At 35.5% G+C, this 22,125-nt stretch overlaps 1 protein-coding gene, 1 long non-coding RNA gene and 1 pseudogene across 2 annotated transcripts in view; 1 reads left to right on the top strand and 2 right to left on the bottom strand.

Annotated features, from left to right (window-relative positions):
* LOC127878118 (heat shock 70 kDa protein 12A-like) overlaps window positions 1-588 on the top strand; it is a 71,870-nt gene extending 71,282 nt beyond the window's left edge. The window contains exon 10 of the mRNA XM_052424542.1: window positions 8-588. Within this exon, the coding sequence (XP_052280502.1) occupies window positions 8-142 (135 nt within the window). The 3' untranslated portion in view covers window positions 143-588. The remainder of the gene's footprint in view (window positions 1-7) is intronic.
* An 11,614-nt stretch (window positions 589-12,202) lies between these two features.
* LOC127879497 (uncharacterized) lies at window positions 12,203-15,103 on the bottom strand. The gene is made up of 2 exons (XR_008049125.1): window positions 13,947-15,103; window positions 12,203-13,801 (listed from the first exon to the last, which is right to left on the bottom strand). It is a non-coding gene; the product is annotated as an uncharacterized LOC127879497 (long non-coding RNA).
* Window positions 15,104-17,781: 2,678 nt separating this feature from the next.
* LOC127877551 (ankyrin repeat and KH domain-containing protein 1-like) lies at window positions 17,782-22,114 on the bottom strand (annotated as a pseudogene).
* Between the last annotated feature and the right edge of the window lie 11 nt (window positions 22,115-22,125).

The following is a 22,125-nucleotide window of genomic DNA, read 5'->3' as shown; positions in this document are numbered from 1 at the left end:
TATTGAGGTACCACTTGCTGGAAGTGGGACTGAACGGTCAGTTGAGGTTCGCATGATTTTTGGTGGTACTGAAATTACAGTAGAGTGCCAGGAAACAGCTACGGGGAAAATCACACGGTTGCCAATTAACTTTCTGATTTAAATAATTTCTTGAGCGTTTTTTATTTGATGTAGTGGCTAATAGGAATACCGGTAAGTTTTCCTGATCTTTCTAGGTTCGACGTCCAAGTCTGAACCTTTCTTAGTTTAACCTTATCATGAACGTCAGCGTCTCATTCATTATTACCCATCACTTACCAATTTAAGGAATGACTTCCATGTATGTTCTACAGCATAAAAGGCGTTAACTTTAAACTGTATGCATACTGTTGTCACAAACTGAAGCATCAAACACATGCAATAAGTTTTTTTGTATTCTTGCATTATTGCGTCTCTTCTGTCAAAGCACCAACTAAAATATAAAAGCGCTGTAATTAGACCGCCTTTGTTTTATTGTAAATACGCAGCCACAATTCATTATTCAATGTAAAACTATCATTATAAAATAGTCTAGATACCTGCTTTATAAGGGTTATGCGAATTGAGTTTTTTTTGTATTTGCATTGTATTTATGCTTGTGCAGCTTACTATCGTGTTATGCTTTGTATTGATATAGTTTTATTGTATTCAATGCTCTATCACATGATTATACCAGATTCATAAAACACCATGACTTTGTTGGAAATGAATTGTATGTGTTTATATTGTGGATTTTGTTTTGAACGAATCTTAAGGATCCTACTAAATCGAACTCGTATAGGCGGATGTGTGAATGGGAATGAGACCTTCTGTTGAACGAAGGAATGCATTTTTCTCAATAAAACGTCCGTAAAATGGAGTTTCCAAATGACTGCGGTAACTAATATGCTTTGGGTTTCATTTATGTTTATGCTTTTCTTAATGAATTCTATATAATTGTATGACCAGAAGGGCTTGACCAGTTTTGATCCCAGGAGCGTTCTGTAACATACTATGTACATGACCTGTACATGATAAAAAATCAAAAATCTATGTTATCAGCTTCATAGTTAGCGAGAAGGTTATGGTTACGATTGCCACCTTACACATTTGCGAGAAACTCACCCCATGGGCTTGCAAATATTGACCCCAGGGAAAATGATTTGATCAAACTTACTAGAATACTAATATATAGTATATCATACCAAAACGTTAACCTTTGGAACGTGTGACTGAAGTGGACCGTTTTGTAATGATGTTTTGATATAATTTTTCTATATCAATCATATTACCAAAATTACAAGGCCAGTTTAGACCCAAGTTTTAGCATTGTTTGTTAATAATACACAATTTTTACACAGTGTATTTGCTGTTTTATAATTCTATTTTAAACATCATGATACAAAAACCTAAGTTCATTATGGAATAGAATATGCACCGGTAAGTCGTATTTTTTGTAATATCAAGAATGTCCAGAATTCAAATAATAAAATCGAATTACTTACCTCCGATGTTGATTTTGAGTTTAGAAAGAAAAAATAATAATCCAAGGAAACATGTATTTTATAATATCTATATGCATTTCTCATTTTGTATATAAAATAACTTTTAAATAAATGTGTGTAATGTATATACGGAATATTATGCTGCTGCCTGTGTGTACTTAAATGAATCCCGTGAGTAAAAATGTATACACGACAAGGCTTGTCTAATCGATTTTTTTATTATCTTATAACGGCCGTATTTCGGAATAGAAGTATGCTTTGTGCAGTAGAGACGAAAACAATGTACATCTTTTAATAATCATTACCTGATATTGATCACCCGTTCCTTTTCTATAGGTTTTCTTCATACGCTGCATGTTAGTGTATGCCGTGTTACTTCTTTGCGGCAAGAACAAACAAACACATAACGGCCATAGTCGTTGTGCATGGTGTAAAGGGTCATTAGCCGCCATAACAGAAACCAGTGCTAAAATCCATAGACAAATATGAGCAAACATGGTGCTAGAATATTGATTTCTTAACCGAATTACTACGAATCAGTGAACAAATAGTAATATTGGAGGACTACTCATATGCATTAAACATTAAATATTTTACATATAGTGTCTATAAGTGAGATACCACGGTAATTATTAGGGACGTTAATAGATCCATTTTTGTGTAGTGGAGTAATTATACTCTCGCTCCAATTATTAGGAAAAATACATGAATAAAAAAATTTTCATTAAAGGTAGATTTAAAAAGGCAATATATCATTAATAGTAAATTTATACATTTTAATACAAATAACGTCATGGCCCCCTGAACGATTTGATTTCAGGTGACGCATGCTATCAACGATTCCTTGGTTACACATGGGTGCTTTTAAACTACTACAATCGTATTGAATATTGTCATCTTGCTCTTGAGAATTGCCTTTTTTATTTATTAATAAAGTTTTCAAATAATCATGCCATTGCGTTAGGTCTATACTATTTTCTTGATGTTTACGGTTTCCTTTTAAAGTTTTCCAAAACATTTTAGAATTGTTCAGGGAACTAACTGGATCATTACGCTTTTTCTAAGATAATTTTACTTTTTTGTTTAAACATATAGATTTGAAAATACTTTTTTAGCCTTATATGTCATTAGATCTTGTCTATCATTTTTAATTCTAAAAGATCGTAAAGCTCGTGACTATTCAATTTTAGCAAAATTACATTCATGACCCCAATGATTGTGTAACGTGGATATAAAAGTAACACTTTAAATAAAGGTATTTATTTTAATACAAACGTTAATGTCGATAGGATGAAAATGATAGCTTATGTTATTTCAATGACAAAGCTGCAGATTTCTGGGTTAGCTTGCATAAATTTTTAACATTAACGCAAACCAAAAGAATCCGATCTTGACTCGAGATCATCCGTAAAACGAAACAAGATCGTCATCATGAAACGATTTTTATATACAAGTTTCAGAATGTTTGAGTGTTAACGTGTTTACATAAATGTTACTTGTTTTATGTTTTTTTCTATTGTTATTAACCTTCGTATGGCACTTTTTGTTGTTGGAAGTTTGTATACATCATAATAGTATTTAGTAGTGTTAACGGTTCTTTAAGTGAAAGTTTAATGACAAACGATGACGGACACGTGCTCAAGTGAACTAATTAAAACTATTTGAGAAAATATGTACGCATCAAAATTTAATTCATTATTACATGTATAAAACATTTGCATTGAGTGTGGGATTGCTATTAGAAAAAAGATGCTACGAGTCTCAATATAAATATTTGTAGCATATAACATTAACAAACTCAGCTTAAAAATAGTCCAGTTATAAATTAAAGACTGAATTTGACAATGACGAACACGAAACAATGGCTGAACACAATACATGCCATTGAAAATATGCTTACGAATATATTTGGTATGTGTTCTTCTAAAACATTTTTAATTGCATGAAACGTGCGTATCTTAAACATGCCACCCATTACTTTGAAATCCAAGCCGTAACATTGTTTTAATTTCTTCAAAACAGTTTAAAATGCTTTATTATATTCATTACTAAAAGTATTTACGGGCAAATAAAAGCTTAATATAATTCACAAAAATACACAAAGCAAAACAAAACACGCGCATGCTCTTATGAATACTATTAAGCACAGTCACAATAAAAGAGCCTAATACAGGTAAATACAGAAGTTTCACTCTGAAAAAAGAAAACAATAAAGATAATTGCAGATATGTTATAAATTACCATAGACTATTAAAGGGATCTTTTCACGGTTTGGTAAATTGACAAAAGTGAAAAAAGTTGTTTCAGATTCGCAAATTTTCGGTTTAGTTATGATATTTGTGAGGTAACAGTATTGCTGAGCATTTGCCATGGTCTAATATAGCCATTATATGCATCTTTTGACGATATAAAAACCTAAAAATTATAGAGCGTTGCAAAGCAAAACGATTGAATAATTTGGAGAGATCTGTTGTTGTCGTTTAAATTTGTGAAACTACGAAAACTGCTTATATAATGTATAAAATACGGATCTTATGTATGCTTGGCAGAATAGCTCAGTTGGATTATGCGTTTTTACTTCAGGATGCCGGGGGTCACTGGTTTCAGCCCTGCTGCGGGCTACTTTTTTCCCTTTTTAAACTTTATTTTTGAATTTTTACTGGAGCTTTTAAAATTTAATGTTTACATTTATCAATATATAGCATTTAATTGCAAACTTCAAAACATGCCAAAACCTGTGAAAATGCCCCTTTAATTAACTAACTGTTCAGAACAATACTATTTCATTGTGTTTTATTGGCATCAAAAATCCGTAGCAATAGTTAACTACAGCTGATATTTTCATTTGCTGAATATCAACGACAATAAACTATAACCTACATTTTCATCGTTGATTTGATAATATAGTACCCGTGAGTAGCAAGTAGTTAACAAGCACGTTTTAATTTCTCGTTTGCTATTAGGAACGACGTTATCTTATAGATACTGAATTAAACATATATAGAACTTCATATTTGGCATATACTTATCAAATGTAGGTTACAAATGTGTGTTTGTCATTACTAAGCGGCGTTTTATTGACCAAATAAGAGCGTTCAATGAAATGTGCGACCCTGTGGGATAAGAAAAAAGATACAGGGTCAGAATTACCAAATCATACCTAAAGCCTTTTTCATTGAAGACCCCTCCCTTCTAAACAAACAACATAATATATAATTTGAAAGCGATATTAAACGATTTTTTAATATGTGTTGAATTGTAATATATAGATTAAATATGCTTCAATAACACAACATTAGCAAGAACAATTATACATTGAAGACGAATTTCATAAAATGCAGCAAATACAAATTAGCGCCCCGAGTCGATTGGGACGAACATATTTTCCTATAATAACCGAAGCATTCGTCTTTTTATTAGAATCATAGTTATTGTTCGTGTGTCGTATTACTATATATCGTTGCAACCGTTAAACAGTGTAGAGCGGTGATCAATACACAGATGCACAGATAATTGAGGCAGTAAGAAATTGATAAAACAACTGAGATAGAAGATTATACATTTTATTGGCATCAATACAGTGACATCAATACCCAATGGAGTGACCAGATATTCATTTAACAAGGCCTTAGACCCAAAAAATCATACTTCAAAGTTTGAAAATAAACTTGCTACCAATGGCGCTTATGGCGTTAGAGCATGTTTCTTAATAACAAATTATATCGTGATTGAAAAACTTAATTAGAATGTAATTTATGTTTGTTTTAATCATTTTCTATCATAATTAAATAGTGAAGTATTAATGCTACACTAAGCTCGATGGGTTTTATGAATTGATTTTAAGTACTTTTACAATAATACTATTTTAACATTAATTTTCCTTCATGCGAGCCTAAAATTTGTTGGTGAAAATATGTCTTTGTTTAGAAAACGTTTAACAAATAATAGTTTCCTATTTAAAACGCAATGATGCTCTCCAATATGCTCTTCCATCATTTCATAATGTTCAACCACAAACAGTGAATAGATCTAAAAGATCTAATTGGATGAAGAAAACCACGTATCAATTAGAGTATCTACACGCATATAGAATGTGAATTTATCACATGCTATACCCTGTTTCCCATGTAATACAACTATTTTTAAGCGTTATGATTGGCTTAGTTTTCGTTTATTGACCAATCGCATTTTGTTATTTTGCTGCAATTCGTCAAATGACGTCACGAAATGTAAACAACATTCGGAATTTATCATTATGTTTGCGTAAATATGTATTTAATTTGCTCATTTAAAAGCATGTGATAAAAAAGATCTGACACTCGTTGTCATATCATACCATATTTTATTAAACTCGTCCAGGAAATTCGTTAGTAAGCTCGCCAATAGATCGCTTACTAACAAAGTTCCTGAACTCGTTTAATAAAATATGGTATGATATGACAACTCGTGCCAGATCCTATATGTATACAGCACTTCATACAATGATGTAACACAATTATTAACTCTAAACCCAAAGTAAGACCGTGTATGCCATCAACAATTTTAAATATTCGAAGCTCAAAGTTAAATTAAACAAATTACATGAGTTGTGAAGTCTACAACTCAACTTTAAGTCTTATATTCTAAATTTTCGTCGTCAGAGCCGGAATTGCAAATAAATTACACTCTACGTAAACGAGAGGGTCAAGGTTACGCATGCGCAATTAATTTCCTTCTATATTATATATCAAATAGTTTATGTTCGATATCAATTTTTACCATGACCAAGCGTTTCAGCACTATATCATCATACATCATTGGAAAGATAAATGCATTATCTTTTGAAAGGAATGCATGCCATCAAATTCTATGTGTTGTAACTCAAAATATTTACCTTAGAACAGGCACACCAGTTTTGACAGATGTGGAGGCGACCATTTTGGGCTCAAATAGTATGACCTACTTTCAAAGCCGGGGACCATCAACAGAAAAAGTAGAGCACAAAAATGGCTTTTTATCTTATTGCTTACAAATATACCTTCAAATTGATACCAAAACATTTTATTCGCAATGTATTTTACAATCCTATGCAGCATGCACTGAACGTGTGCTCAGTATCAAACTGACTGCATGTAACCCTGTTCCGGTTTGGGATTATGTGACCTCAAGAGACCTAAGGAGCTAATCTGAGACCCAAAGAAGCAAAACAAATAAGAGAAAGTGGAGTTCAGAAAAAAGTAGTTTATGAAACATAAACATTCAACCTTATTTTAATTTAAGGGGGGGGGGAACTTTACTTGAAAAACCCAGTAATCGTGTAGCCGGCTGTCTAGAAAAATGTAACTATGTCGATTGTAATTTTATTTGTGGATCAGCCTGGGATATTGCAATTACAGGCCCTGACATACGTATTATGTTGTGTAAAAGGTAAAATAGGAATCGAATCAGACAATTCTTGCTGTTTAACTGTGTTTATCACCATCTGATTTTCTAAAAAAGGGATTTTTAATAAATATATAATTAATTTGTTAAATTAAACATAATACAAAATTTGATTATTTTTCAGGTTTATGAATACGTCACCTGTATCATCGTATTCAGCCTATTCATAATCATCAATTAGCATCATCATTATTATCAAAACACTTCAAAATCACAGTGACGAAGCTTTTCTTAAATGGTTGTAATCCTCTTCAGAAAGAAGCAATTTTACGTGAGTTCAAAGGTTGAACGAAAGCCAAAAATACCAGCTTAACTAACAATTACATGACAACAAACTAGAATTATTATGTCCCCCTTCGAAGAAGAGGGGGTATATTGCTTTGCTCATGTCGGTCGGTCTGTCGGTATGTCGGTCTGTCGGTCCGTCCACCAGGTGGTTGTCAGACGATAACTCAAGAATGCTTGGGCCTAGGATCATGAAACTTCATAGGTACATTGATCATGACTCGCAGATGACCCCTATTGATTTTGAGGTCACTAGGTCAAAGGTCAAGGTGACCCGAAATAGTAAAATGGTTTTTGAATGATAACTCAAGAACGCATACGCCTAGGATCATCAAACTTCATGGGTAGATTGATCATGACTCACAGATGACCCCTATTGATTTTGAGGTCACTAGGTCAAAGATCAAGGTCACGGTGACCCGAAATAGTAAAATGGTTTCCGTATGATAACTTAAGAATGCATACGTCTAGGATCATGAAACTTCATGGGTAGATTGATCATGACTCGCAGATGACCCCTATTGATTTTGAGGTCACTAGGTCAAAAGTCAAGGTCACGGTGACCCGAAATAGTAAAATGGATTTCGGATAATAACTCAAGAACGCATATGCCTAGGATCATGAAACTTCACAGGTAGATTGATCATGACTCGCAGATGACCCCTATTGATTTTCAGGTCACAAGGTCAAAGGTCAAGGTCACGGTGACCCGAAAAAGTAAAATGATTTTCGGATGATAACTCAAGAACGCTTTTGCCTAGGATCATGACACTTTATAGGTACATTGATCATGACTCACAGATGACCCCTATTGATTTTCAGGTCACTAGGTCAAAGGTCAAGGTCACAGTGACAAAAAACGTATACACACAATGGCTGCCACTACAACGGACAGCCCATATGGGGGGCATGCATGTTTTACAAACAGCCCTTGTTTTCACAATTTAGATATCATCAGAACAAACATTTTGAGCAAGGTTCATGAAGATTGGGCAAAAATATTTGACCTCAAGGTTTTAGTATAGCAATATAACAAAACCTTCCATGCCCTTTAGCAACCATGTTTTTTACAGACCTAAACCATTTTTGTAATTGGTCTAAATATTATCAAAACACATCTTCTCAGCAAGTTACAATGTACATGAAGATTACACTAAAAATGTGGCCAAGTTTTTTTATAACAAAACGATATTTCGAACACAGCCGAATTATCATCAGAACAAAAGTTCTGATCAAGTTTCATGAAGATGGGTAAAAATGTTACTTCTAGAGTCCAAATAAGCTTTTTCTTTGATTTGACCAAGTGACTTATTTTAATCTTACATGACCCGAACTCGGACTTTATTACATTGGTACAGATGTTCTGACAACGTTTTTATGAAGATTGGATGATAAATGTTGCCTTTTGAGTGTTGACAATGTAAATGTTGACGACGCAAGACACAAGACGACAGAAGGACGAAAAGGCAATCACAAGAGCTCATTGTGATAATTTTGTGCTCAGGGGAGCTAAAAGCACATAATAATCATCCAGAGAAATCTTTTTTCAGAATTCCATAATTCAGTAGTTCTTCTTGGATGATCTGAGCATTTAGGAGTATATACGCACAGCTGCCGGAGAGTCACAGCTGGGATTTGGATTATTTCAATTGCATAATTCAGAAAGGAAAAACAATTAAAGTGCACGAAAGCAAACTGCTGACACAGTATGAGAAATGTTGAGGTAGACAATCCAAATTTTCTAATATGACGTAACCGAGTTAAATTGACGGGCAACTATGTTTTCTGCTTACTGTCTTTAAAACATCGAAATGGCTGCCCCAGTATACAAGATTATTTGAACAATAATAAAGCTAAAATAACTCCAGTAAAAATCATTTTTCCAGAACATCTAAGCTCTCATATATTTTGGAATTGAAGATTCCACTGTGTCTCGGCATAATGTTAAAATGTATTCTGGAAATTGCTTTGTAGAAAGAGGCTAAAAGAATTGTACTCTAGCATTTCAAAAAATGCCCAAGCACCATCATGTCAAAGAAGTTGATTGAACATAGCTCTACTCGGTACTAAAGCTTCCCGTTAGATTTTACTTAATCCATAATTTGGGGAACAAGTTGGAACACAAAATGGGGAGTCTGGACATCAGATACGAGGAACTGACAGACATTTTATGAAAATTACTATTTGTCATAAACCTACGGGGTATTCCAAATTAAACAAGACTATTGCCAAGAAAATAAAGTCCCCTACCGGCTCCACCATTGTCTGAAATTCCACCATTGTCAGATTTTTTTATTTGTTGCCATAGCAACCATAATTTTGGACGTAAAAACAAAATAAAATGACGTGCATAATGTCTGTATTGCCATCTATCCATGTTTCAAGTATCATGCAAAAATACGAAGAACTTTTAATTTAGTTATCGCAGGATCCAGAAAACCACCATTTTCAGCAGTTTTTCTAGTCTATTTGTTGCACTACCAACCATAATTTTTGACGTCAGAACAAAATGAAATGACGTGCATATTGTCATATTTCCATCTATCCATGTTTCAAGTTTCATGAAAAAATATGAAGAATTTGCAAAGTTATCTCAGGATCCAGAAAACCACCATTTTCAGCAGTATTTCTAGTCTATTTGTTGCCTTAGCAACCAGAATTTTTTTATTTAGGAACAAAATAAAATGACGTACATAACGTCCATATCGCCATTTATCCATGTTTAAAGTTTCATGAAAAAAATATGAAGAACTTTTAAAGTTATTTTATCTGCAGGATCCATAAAAGTGTGACAGACAGACAGACAGAGAGACTCACAGAGCGAAAACACCGGTAGTAGACTAATACTGAATTATTTACATAAAACAAGGGCTGTTTGTAAAACATGCATGACCCCCATATGGGCTGTCCGTTGTAGTGGCAGCCATTGTGTGAATACGTTTTTTGTCACTGTGACCTTGACCTTTGACCTAGTGACCTGAAAATCAATAGGGGTCATCTGCGAGTCATGATCAATGTACCTATGAAGTGTCATGATCCTAGGCAAAAGCATTCTTGAGTTATCATCCGGAAACAATTTTACTGTTTCGGGTCACCGTGACCTTGACCTTTGACCTAGAGACCTGAAAATCAATATGGGTCATCTGCGAGTCGTGATCAATGTATCTATGAAGTTTCATGATTCTAGGCGTAAGCGTTCTTGAGTTATCATCCGGACACCATTTAACTATTTCGGGTCACCGTGACCTTGACCTAGTGACCTCAAAATCAATAGGGGTCATCTGCGAGTCATGATCAATCTACCTGTGAAGTTTCATGATCCTAGGCATATGTGTTCTTGAGTTATCATTCGGAAACCATTTTAATATTTCGGGTCACCGTGACCTTGACCTTTGACCTACTGACCTCAAAATCAATGGGGGTCATCTGCGAGTCATGATCTATCTACCTATGAAGTTTCATGATCCTAGGCGTATGCATTCTTGAGTTATCATCCAGAAACCATTTTACTATTTCGGGTCACCGTGACCTTTGACCTAGTGACCTCAAAATCAAGAGGGGTCATCTGCAAGTCATGATCAATCTACCTATGAAGTTTCATGATCCTAGGCATATGCGTTCTTGAGTTATCAACCGGAAACCATTTTACTATTTCGGGTCACCATGACCTTTGACCTAGTGACCTCATAATTAATAGGGGTCATCTGCGAGTCATGATCTATCTACCTATGAAGTTTCATGATCCTAGGCCTAAGCATTCTTGAGTTATCATCCGGAAACCACCTGGTGGACGGACTGACAGACCGACCGACTGACCAACTGACATGTGCAAAGCAATATACCCCCTCTTCTTTGAAAGGGGGCATAAAAATAAAAGATAGTATATACCAGTTCCGACTTTCAATTTGAGAAATCTGCTTCCGTTTTTGGCAGCTGGGAAAAAAAGGCTCGCATAACACAACATCACACAATTAACTCTTTCCATAGGACTGACTGGAACACCACTGTAATATAATATTCCCTATTTAGATAAACAAGACTATTGTCAAGCAATATAAGTCCCCTACCGGCTCCACCATTGTCAGAAATTCCAACATTTTCAGATTTAAAAAAAATTGTATTTGTTGCCATAGCAACCATAATTTTTGACGTAGGAACAAAATGAAATGACGTCATTATGTCCATATTGCCATCTATCCATGTTCCAAGTTTCGTGAAAAAATATTAAGAACTTTTAAAGTTATTGCAGGATCCAGAAAACCACCATTTTCAGTAGTATTTCTAGTATATTTGTTGCCATAGCAACCAGAATTTTAGACGTAGGAACAAAATGAAATGACATGCATAATTTCCATATTGCCATCTATCCATATTCCAAGTTTCATGAAAAAATATTAAGAACTTTTAAAGTTATCGCAGGATCCAGAAACGTGTGACAGACTCACAGAGCGAATACCATAAGTCCCCTCTGGTGAAACCGGTAGGGAACTAACTAGATGTAAATTACATATGACTTTACTCAATATATCCAAGTCATATGCAGTCATCTCATTACAATATGAAACAAGAGATATGTTTGTCAGAAAGACAATATCCCCTACTGCGCTGCTTTGAAGCCACCTTTGACCCTGAATGATGACCTTGACCTTTCACCCCTCAAAATGTGCAGATCAATGAGATACACATGCATGTCAAATATCAAGTTGCTATCTTCAATATTACAAAAGTGTATATTAAATGAGAGATTTTGACCAATATATTTGACCTTGAAGGATGACCTTGACTCAAAATGTGCAGCTCCATGAGGTAAACATGTATGCCAAATATGAAGTTTCTATCTTCAATATTGCAAAAGTTATGCAAATGTTAAAGTTTGCACAAACAAAGACAGCAAAAAACAAAAAACAATACGTCCCCCACTATAGTGGTTGGGGACATATATAGTGGTGGGGGACATATATAGTGGTGGGGGACATAAAAAACATTTACACAACTTAAATTCACAGATGATTTTATTAGACAAAGTGTCCCACTTTCACACATCACACTCAGGACAGTTGAACAAATGCTTTAAGCACATAAATTCCACTTAAACATAAATAAAAGATGATTTTAGGTTACACCAAACCATTGCAAAAGACGTTGCTTTAAAATAAACAACATAGACTTAAGTTACATGTACATCAATCATGTCCAGCTTAACAACACATATCACTTGGAACTATAGCACGTTGTGTTTTATGCTGTAATTTTAAGTGCCAAAAAAAGACAATTCTTTTAAGTAACCCTTGTGGTCAAACATGAAAACATTATGTAAAATGCAGTCAAACAACAAACAATGCTTTACTTTATATACTTTTTCAAATAATATTCAGCTTGAAATGTACCACCAGTGGTTAAGAACTGTATTGGATTCATATATTTATATCCTAAAGATAAACATAGCAAAAATGCAAGTATGATTCAATCTTTCCATTTTGTTACAATGGGTTTCAACAACAAGAAGGCCTGAGGGGCCCAAAGTCGCTCACCTGAGATAACAAGATATTATTGGGACAAATCTTCTGACCAAGTTTCATGAATATCGGAAAATAAATGTGGCTTCTAGAGTGTTAACAAGGTTTTACTAAAGCCATATAAGGAAAAATTCCCCGCCCCTGGTGGCCATTTTTTTAAAAGAAACCAAAACCATTTTCGAACTGATCCAAGATATCATTGGGACAAATCTTCTGACCCAGTTTCATGATGATCGGAAAATAAATGTGACCCCTAGAGTGTTAACAAGGTTTTACTATAGCCATATAAGGAAAAATGCCCCGCCCCAGTGGTGGCCATGTTTTTCAACCAACTGGCATCATTTTTTAACTCGTCCAAGATATTATTTGGATGAATCTTCTGACCGAGTTTCATGAAGATGGGACTATAAATGTGGCCTCTAGAGTGTTAACAAGATTTCACTATAGCCATACAAGGAAAAATGCCCCGCCCCTAGCAGCCATGTTTTTCAAGCAAATGTAACCATTTTCAAATTAATCCAAGATATCAACAAGGGCTGTTTGTAAAACATGCATGCCCCCCATATGGGCTGTCCATTGTACTGGCAGCGATTGTGTGAATACGACATTTGTCACTGTGACCTTGACCTTTGACCTAGTGACCTGAAAATCAAAAGGGGTCATCTGCAAGTCACGATCAATGTACCTATGAGGTGTCATGATCCTAGGCAAAAGCGTTCTTGAGTTATCATCCGAAAATCATTTTACTATTTCGGGTCACCGTGACCTTGACCTTTGACCTTGTGACCTAAAAATCAAAAGGGGTCATCTGCGAGTCATGATCAATCTACCTATGAAGTTTCATGATCCTAGGCATATGCGTTCTTGAGTTATCATCCGAAAATCATTTTACTATTTCAGGTCACCGTGACATTGACCTTTGACCTAGTGACCTCAAAATCAATAGGGGTCATCTGTGAGTCATGATCAATGTACCTATAAAGTTTCATGATCCTAGGCATATGCGTTCTTGAATTATCATCCGAAAATCATTTTACTATTTCGGGTCACCGTGACCTTGACCGTTGACCTAGTGACCTCAAAATCAATAGGGGTCATCTGCGAGTCATCATCTATCTACCCATGAAGTTTCATGATCCTAGGCGTATGCGTTCTTGAGTTATCATCCGGAAACCATTTTACTATTTTGGGTCACCGTGACCTTGACCTTTGACCTAGTGACCTCAAAATCAATAGGGGTCATCTGGGAGTCATGATCAATCTACCCATGAAGTTTCATGATCCTAGGCGTATGCGTTCTTGAGTTATCATCCGGAAACAATTTTACTATTTCGGGTCACTGTGACCTTGACCTTTGACCTAGTGACCTCAAAATCAATAGGGGACATCTGCAAGTCATGATCAATGTACCTATGAAGTTTCATGATCCTAGGCCCAAGCGTTCTTGAGTTATCGTCTGACACCCACCTGGCAGACGGACGGACAGACGGACGGACCGACCGACATGAGCAAAGCAATATACCCCCTCTTCTTCGAAGGGGGGCATAATAACTATTACAAACAGCCAAAGGAACAATACTTTTCTTAATAAAAAAGAAACCACAAGGTCAAACAAGAGAGCCAAGATGGCCCTAGTTCGCTCACCTGAGAGGAGTCGGTTCATTCAATCTTTACCTAATGTCAAACATGACCTAGATATTGACCAGACAAACATCCTGGTCAAGTTTCATCATTATTGAACCAAAGCTCTGGCGTAGGGAGTGTTTTTGTTTTTGTAAGATTTGAAATGGTGACCTATATTTTGAGTTGACCCCCCAAACATCAATCATCAAACTTTGCTTATAAGGATTTTGTATAATATTATGAAAATTTGGACAATCTAAGGGCAATAATTATGGAATTAATTATGTGATTTTGCTAATCATCAAACTTGACTGAGATCTTTCAGCAACTTTGATAAAGAATGCTTGAGAAATGTGAATGCTAGAGTGTTTACAAAGCAAATGCGGACTGATGGACAGTGTAGGTCACAGTGGTAAAAAAATGTGTACGTATGGAAAGGCCTTGTCGATATACACATGCATACCAAATATGAAGGTTATATCTCAAGGGACAGGGGACAAAAATATTTATAAATTGCACTCGTCCTGCAGGACAAGTGCATTAAAATTTTCACTCGTCCTGCAAACACATGCACTTGTCCTTCAAATATGTGTGAAAGAAAGATTGCAAAGGACTGATGTGACTAACAATGTTTCCTATATCACTGCTAAAATGCTGCTTACTTAGTTATTCATGCCAGCTGATCACAGAAGAAATGCTAACTTACTTTATTTATGAGGAACACAAAATAAACAAGAGCACCGCCTTGCGGGTGCAGACCGCTCATCTATTTTCTTTTTAAAGGTGAAGGGACTCTCATTTTCAATCACAAAGGAGGGAGGAGTGGAGTGAAGAGGGGTGTATAGTGTGGGGTTGTGGACATTTATTACATTATCTTCCAAAAAAGCGAAAAAAAAAAAAAAAAAAAAAAAATCCGGGGGGGGGGGGGGGGGGTTGGGGGGGGGCGATGGGGGGGGGGTTTGGGTGCGATGGTTGGACGGTATTTCAAACATAACCATTTTTAAAAAAAAAATGGGGGGGGGTATAGTGTGAGGGTGTGGTGGTAATTTGTGAGATGATCTTAAAAAAAAAAAAAAAAAAAAAAAAAAAAAAAAAATTAGGGGGGGGGTGGGGTGGGGGGGGGTATAGTGTGAGGGTGTGGTGGTCATTTGTGAGATGATCTTAAAAAAAAAAAAAAAAAAAAAAAAAAAAAATAGGGGGGGGGAGGGGGGGAGGGGGGGAGGGGGGGAGGGGACGGCACGGGGGATGGTTTGGGTGGAGTCTATTGTGGTATGTCAGGTAAGAGTAGTTTCATCAAAGTATCAATCAAATCTAATCATAAATAAAGAAGTTATGGCAATTTTAGCAAAATTTAATAATTTGACCTTGAGAGTCAAGGTCATTCAAAGGTCAAAGTAAAATTAAAGTTGCCAGGTACAGTAACCTCATGATAGCATGTAAGTATTTGAAGTTTGAAAGCAATAGCCTTGATACTTAAGAAGTAAAGTGGATCGAAACACAAAATTTAACCATATATTAAAAGTTACTAAGTCAAAAAAGGGCCATAATTCCGTAACAATGACAACCAGAGTTATGCAACTTGTCCTTTTACTGTACCCTTATGATAGTTTGTGAGTGTTCCAAGTATGAAAGCAATATCTATGATACTTTAGGGGTAAAGTGGACCAAAACATAAATCTTAACCAAATTTTCAATTTTCTAAGTATAAAGGGCCCATAATTCCGTTCAAATGCCAGTCAGAGTTACATAACTTTGCCTGCACGGTCCCCTTATGATAGTTCATAAATCTTGCAAGTATGAAAGCAATAGCTTTGATACTGTAGGAATAAAGTGGACCTAAACACAAAACTTAATCAAATTTTCAATTTTCTAAGTATAAAAAGGGCACATAATTCTGTCAAAATGCCAGTCAGAGTTACATTACTTTGCCTGCACAGTCCCCTTATGATAGTTAGTAAGTGTTGCAAGTATGAAAGCAATAGCTTTAATGCTTAAGGAATAAAATGGACCTAAACACAAAACTTAACCAAAATTGTCAATTTTCTAAGTATAAAAAGGGCACATAATTCTGTCAAAATGCATGCCAGAGTTATCTAAATTTGCCTGCCCAGTCCCCTCATGATAGTAAGTAAGTGTACCAAGTTTGAATGCAATAGCATTGATACTTACTGAGAAAAGTGGAACTAAACGCAAAACTTAACCAAAATTTTCAATTTTTTAAGTATAAAAAGGGCACATAATTCTGTCAAAATGCACGCCAGAGTTATCTAACTTTGCCTGCCCAGTCCCCTCATGATAGTAAGTAAGTGTACCAAGTTTGAATGCAATAGCATTGATACTTTCTGAGAAAAGTGGACCTAAACGCAAAACTTAACCGGACGCCGACGCCAACGCCAACGCCAACGCCAACGCCAACGCCAACGCCGACGCCGAGGTGATGACAATAGCTCATAATTTTTTTTCAAAAAATAGATGAGCTAATAAATGAAGACAAATTTGTTTTTTCCTTTTTCTAATGTTTGCGTGTTTTCCATTTCGGATGGTTGAACATCACTCGTGCCCCCTTTAAAGAACGCTCGTATGTCAGACATTTTTCAGATGAAATTCAGACTGGTTTAAAACCGTACTTCGCAGTAAAATAATTCTTAAAAGAAAAAATCAATACTTACAGTGAATGAAGTCAGATGGTTCCCTGTCAACATGGACGGGCAAAGTTTACACCAAAAAGCCAATATTTACTCTGGACACAGTCTCGCATAACAACGCGCACCTGCTGTATAAAATTTTCAATTACGATTTCTGGTTCATTATCGTTCTTATTTCGGAATAGATATGCTTTAAGAAATGATTTTATTTTAATGAAAAAGAGTCTTACTGGTCAGAAAACATATATTTTAACATCAGTTTTTTTTCACTCGTAGGACGAGAGCTTTAGGGAAATTCACTCGTCCTTTCAAGATTTCACTCGTCAATACGAGCCGACGAGTGCAATTTTTGTCCCCTGAGGGACATAAAAGTTATGAGCATTTTTCAAACCTAAAGGCAGATTAAGATGGAAAGGCCTTGTCCATATACACATGCATTTCAAATATGAAGGTTATATCTCAAGGGACATAGCAGTTTTGAGCATTTTTTGAAACCTAAACGCAGATTTCGAAACCTAAACGCGGACCCTAAGTTCAAGGTCAAGGTCAAAGGGGTAAAAAATGTTGTGCGTATGGAAAGGCCTTGTCCATATACACATGCATACCAAATATGAAGGTTATATCTCAAGGGACATAGAAGTTATGAGCATTTTTCGAAACCTAAACGCAAAGTGGGACGGAAAGACGGACAGACAGACAGACGGACAGACAGTCCGATCACTATATGCCCCCTTTTCTTCGAAAGGGGGCATAAATACATCCAACCTCAAATAACAATTAACACATAAATGAAACACAACTACACTGTATTATTATGAAAACATTAATAATCAAAGCTAAAAGGAGTAACTACTGTATTCTTAAATGCAATATTTAGAAGAGTTGTCTCACATGCCATGACCTTAATTCATGATTGTTTGCAAGCCTTTTCACTATATAAATATAAGGAAAACTGCCACATCCCCCTTGCAACCATGTTTTTCAACAGACCGGAACCATTTTAAAACTTAATTCACATATCTAGGAAAGAAAAGTTCTGACAAAATTTCATGAAAATTGGGCCAAAAATGTGACCTCTAGAGTGTTGACATGTTTTCACTATATACATATAGAGAAAAATGCCCCGCCCACTGGCGGCCATGTTTTTTCACCAATCTCGAACATTTCAAACCTGTCCGAGACATAAATTGAACCAATGTTCTGACCAACTTTCATGATGATTGGGCAAAAATTGTGACTTCTAGTGTGTTTACAAGGTTTCTCTATAGCCAAAAAAGGAAAACTGCCCCGCCCACTGGCGGCCATGTTTTTCAACGGACCGGAACCATTTTTGAAATCAACCAACATATCATTTATACAAACATTTTGACAAAGTAACATGAAGATTGGGCATCAAATGTGACTTCTACAGTGTTCACAAGGTTTTTCTATTTTTTGACCTAGTGACCTAGTTTTTGACCCAGCATGACCCAGTTTCGAACTCAGTCGAGGTATCAATGGGACAAATGTTCTGACCAAGTTTTATGAAGATCGGAAATAAATGTGGCCTATAGAGTGTACGTTCACAAGGCAAAATGTTGATGACGGACGACGCACAACAGACAAAAGGCGATCACAAAAGCTCACCATGAGCATGTTGTGCTCAGGTGAGCTAAAAACAGGTATTACATTAAACATTTTACAACAATATTCACACAAAGTGTCAATGCAGTCTTGCAAAATTGCCTGTCCTGGCTGCCAAAATTACAATTGGACTGGCATATTGTATTTGGAAAATGTCAATCAAAATGCAGTAGGAAAAATATGAAATAATAAAACATTAGTGCCATTCTTAACACTATGGATACCATTTATATGTGTATGCCTCTATTACACTTATATAAGAAAGAATTACATCAAACGTATATTTTATCTAAATCCATATGTATATAAATTCCACGTTATTAGTTTCATCCGACATAATATTAGTAATTTCTAATATATCTGTAAATACACCAAAGAAGCTTTTGTTATAAGATATTTTATCTTGAATTTTATTCTTAAGATACATGTACATTTACTTACTGCCTTGAAATAAGTGTTGTTGCCATCAATAATGTTTATTTTGAATTATTATGATTTTTGTTTTGTTTTATAATGTTATGTTGTGTTACCCAGTTAAGTATCAGAATATCAGAAAAATATCATTAATAAAAGCTTAAGATGTACATGCCTGTTTTGGTTTGTCACTTTGTACATGTATTTGGACTGGCAGCTTTTTCAAACATACTTATGCAGATTATTGCCATTGTCAAGCCAGTTTTGCAAAGACTTAAGGGCTATTCAAACATAACTTGTCTGTGTTTTTAAGAATGTAACTTGCCATTCAGCATCATTCAACATGATACCAATATAATTATGAAACAAGAGCAAATGTATGTCTCAAGCAAGAGATGTGTTTGTCAGAAACACAATGCCCCCTTATTGCGCCGCTTTGAAGCCATAAATTTGACCTTTGACCTTGAAGGATGAACTTGACCTTTCACCACTCAAACGTGCAGCTCCATGAGATACACAAGCATGCCAAATATCAAGTTGCTATGTTCAATACTTAAAAAGTTATGACCAAACTTTAACGAAGGTTAAAGTTTTAGGAAAGAAAAAAACAATAATTATTTGATCTTTGACCTTGAAGGATGACCTTGACCTTTATTTTTAACCACTCAAAATGTGCAGCTCCATGAGATACACATGCATGCCAAATATGAAGTTGCTATCTTCAATATTGTTAAAGTTATAAAAGTTTAACCAAGGTTAAAGTTTTATGACACACACAATGACTGACTGACACAATGACAAACAGACAGACAGACAGGCCAAAAACAATATACCCCTGATCTTTCGATCCTGGGCATAACAAATTATTAGAGCATATTTAAATAGTGTTAGCATTCAAAAGCTAAATCAAATATATTAAAATGTGACAAAGATCATGTGAGAATTAAATTCAAAATATTTTTTCTTAAAATAATTAGCTTTCAAACAACCAAAGGAGTATAGATGCTTATTATCAAATAATTTGTGCTTAACACTTGTGCTTTATGAATTCCTAGGCATAAAATAATAATATTACAAGTAGCAAATATTACGTATTTTATCAGAAGTTTTCATTATTCAAAAGTTATAATTATATGACTATGATTTTTTAGAGGATAGTTAGAATACATACAATTGACATCTACAGTCACATCTTTTTTTAAATATATTAATTTTCTAACAAGACATGCCTGTTAAATAAATAACAACATAACATTGAAAAAAAAACATTTAAAAATGTATACTATAAAACTTAATCATTTTAAATATGCACATGTATGTTGTGAGGCCATTTAAAGATCCCCATTACGGATCTCATTGATTTTCAAATACTCTTTCACACTATTTGGAATAGGAAGATGAACAAGGTTTTCATCTATCGGTGTCTGTATATTGCTGCGAATACTGATACGGCAAATCTCTTTGAGAGATCGCACTGGGAACAGCATGCCCCACAACCATGGTGATATCTTATCAAAGCTGCTGCAGATACTCAGTTGGCTCAATTTGTTCTGAATCTCAGTGCCAATGACTACAGGGGTAAAACCATGCAGCATCAGCAGTCTCCATGACAGTAGCTCTTTACTGCTTGGACCAATCACTTCTGGATTTTCTAAGATAGATTTTGATAACGTTAGGGAGACCATTTCTGTCATTTCTTCACGGGACATTTGTGCTCCATAGGACAACAACAATTTGAGTTTCTCTACAGAGTTGTGTACATAGGAAAATATGATTGGCTTCTGTCGTTTCCATCCACCGCCTCTGTTAACATCAGCCCCGCTGTCGAGGAGTAGCTTGACCATACATGGGCTCACATGCACTGAAGAGCAGGCAATGCCCAGTGGGGTGCACATATTCTCATCCAGCATGTTTATGTCCATTCCAAGGATCAATAGTTCCTGCACCATCTGAATGTCACCCAGCTGTACCGCAGTCGGCAACATAGTTGCATCTGACAAATCTGCTCCGGCTTGTAGTAGCATTTTAGTTATTTGCACAGGTGGAAAGTTGGAGGCATTAACCCTTTTTTTCACTACTGTGAGGATCCTTGCCTTGCCAGTATGACCAGTATTTTGCATTTCTGCAAGAAATTTTTAATGGGGAATCTCCAAAGACACTCTGTATATTCACATCACAAGAGTTTTGAACGAGAAGACGAACTGCCTCCACGTCATCAGCTTCACAGGCTAAGAATAGAGCAGTGCGTCCCATATTATCAACAGCATTGACATCACAGTTATTCCTGACTAGAATATCCAGAGCTCGTGTGCATTCAGCTTTGCGTTCATCGGCACGTTCTTGTGAATCACAAGTGTAATGTATAGGCAGTTTTCCATCAGTACCAGGGATGTTTGCGTCCACGCCAATGTCAATAAGGTATTTTACGATTTCCACACTTCCCCAGGCACAGGCTAAACTCACTGGCAGAATAGAAGAGGACCCCACAGAGTTTTGATATGGAATTGCTTTGTTGAAGTCATAATCACTATCCTTTAGGCTTCTTGTCAGCAGAACGTTATTTTTTTCAATTGCTTCTATTATAACCAGGTCATTTTCAAATATTCTGTCCCCCATTGTGGCCTGAAGAGGGCATTAATGTATCATTAGCAATAAACATGCATAAGTAGTGATACTGAACTTACTGTTCTTTTGTTGGAAATCATGACTTAATACTTTGTAAAATTTAAAGTAAAAAGCTGTTTAACACGAAAAGAAATACATTTGCGATAAAACAGTGAAGTTTATAGCAAAGAAAGTAACTGCACTGTATAGGACTTGTGAATCCAACATAATTGGGTCAGATTCAGAGATGCGAAAACTGAAAACAGTCCATTCGTGAGTAAATGAAAAATACCGGTCGCACTATTAAATAATTAATTGATGCTGCAGTTAATGATAAAACAATGACGAGCTGTGTAGAGAATGTCATGAAAGAATCTTACAGCTGTTCAGAAAATTGTTAAATTTAATATATACAAGTTACCTGCACTCCAATATCTGGCCACACTGTTTACATGCAGACAACACGTGCCCTAGTTAGCAGACAAGTGTCCA

The sequence above is a fragment of the Dreissena polymorpha genome, chromosome 4, assembly GCF_020536995.1.
Source record: "Dreissena polymorpha isolate Duluth1 chromosome 4, UMN_Dpol_1.0, whole genome shotgun sequence".
NCBI classification, from domain to species: Eukaryota; Metazoa; Mollusca; class Bivalvia; order Myida; family Dreissenidae; genus Dreissena; species Dreissena polymorpha.
The sequence above is the reverse complement of the archived record's forward strand: the minus strand, read 5'-3'. Positions and strand labels throughout refer to the sequence as shown.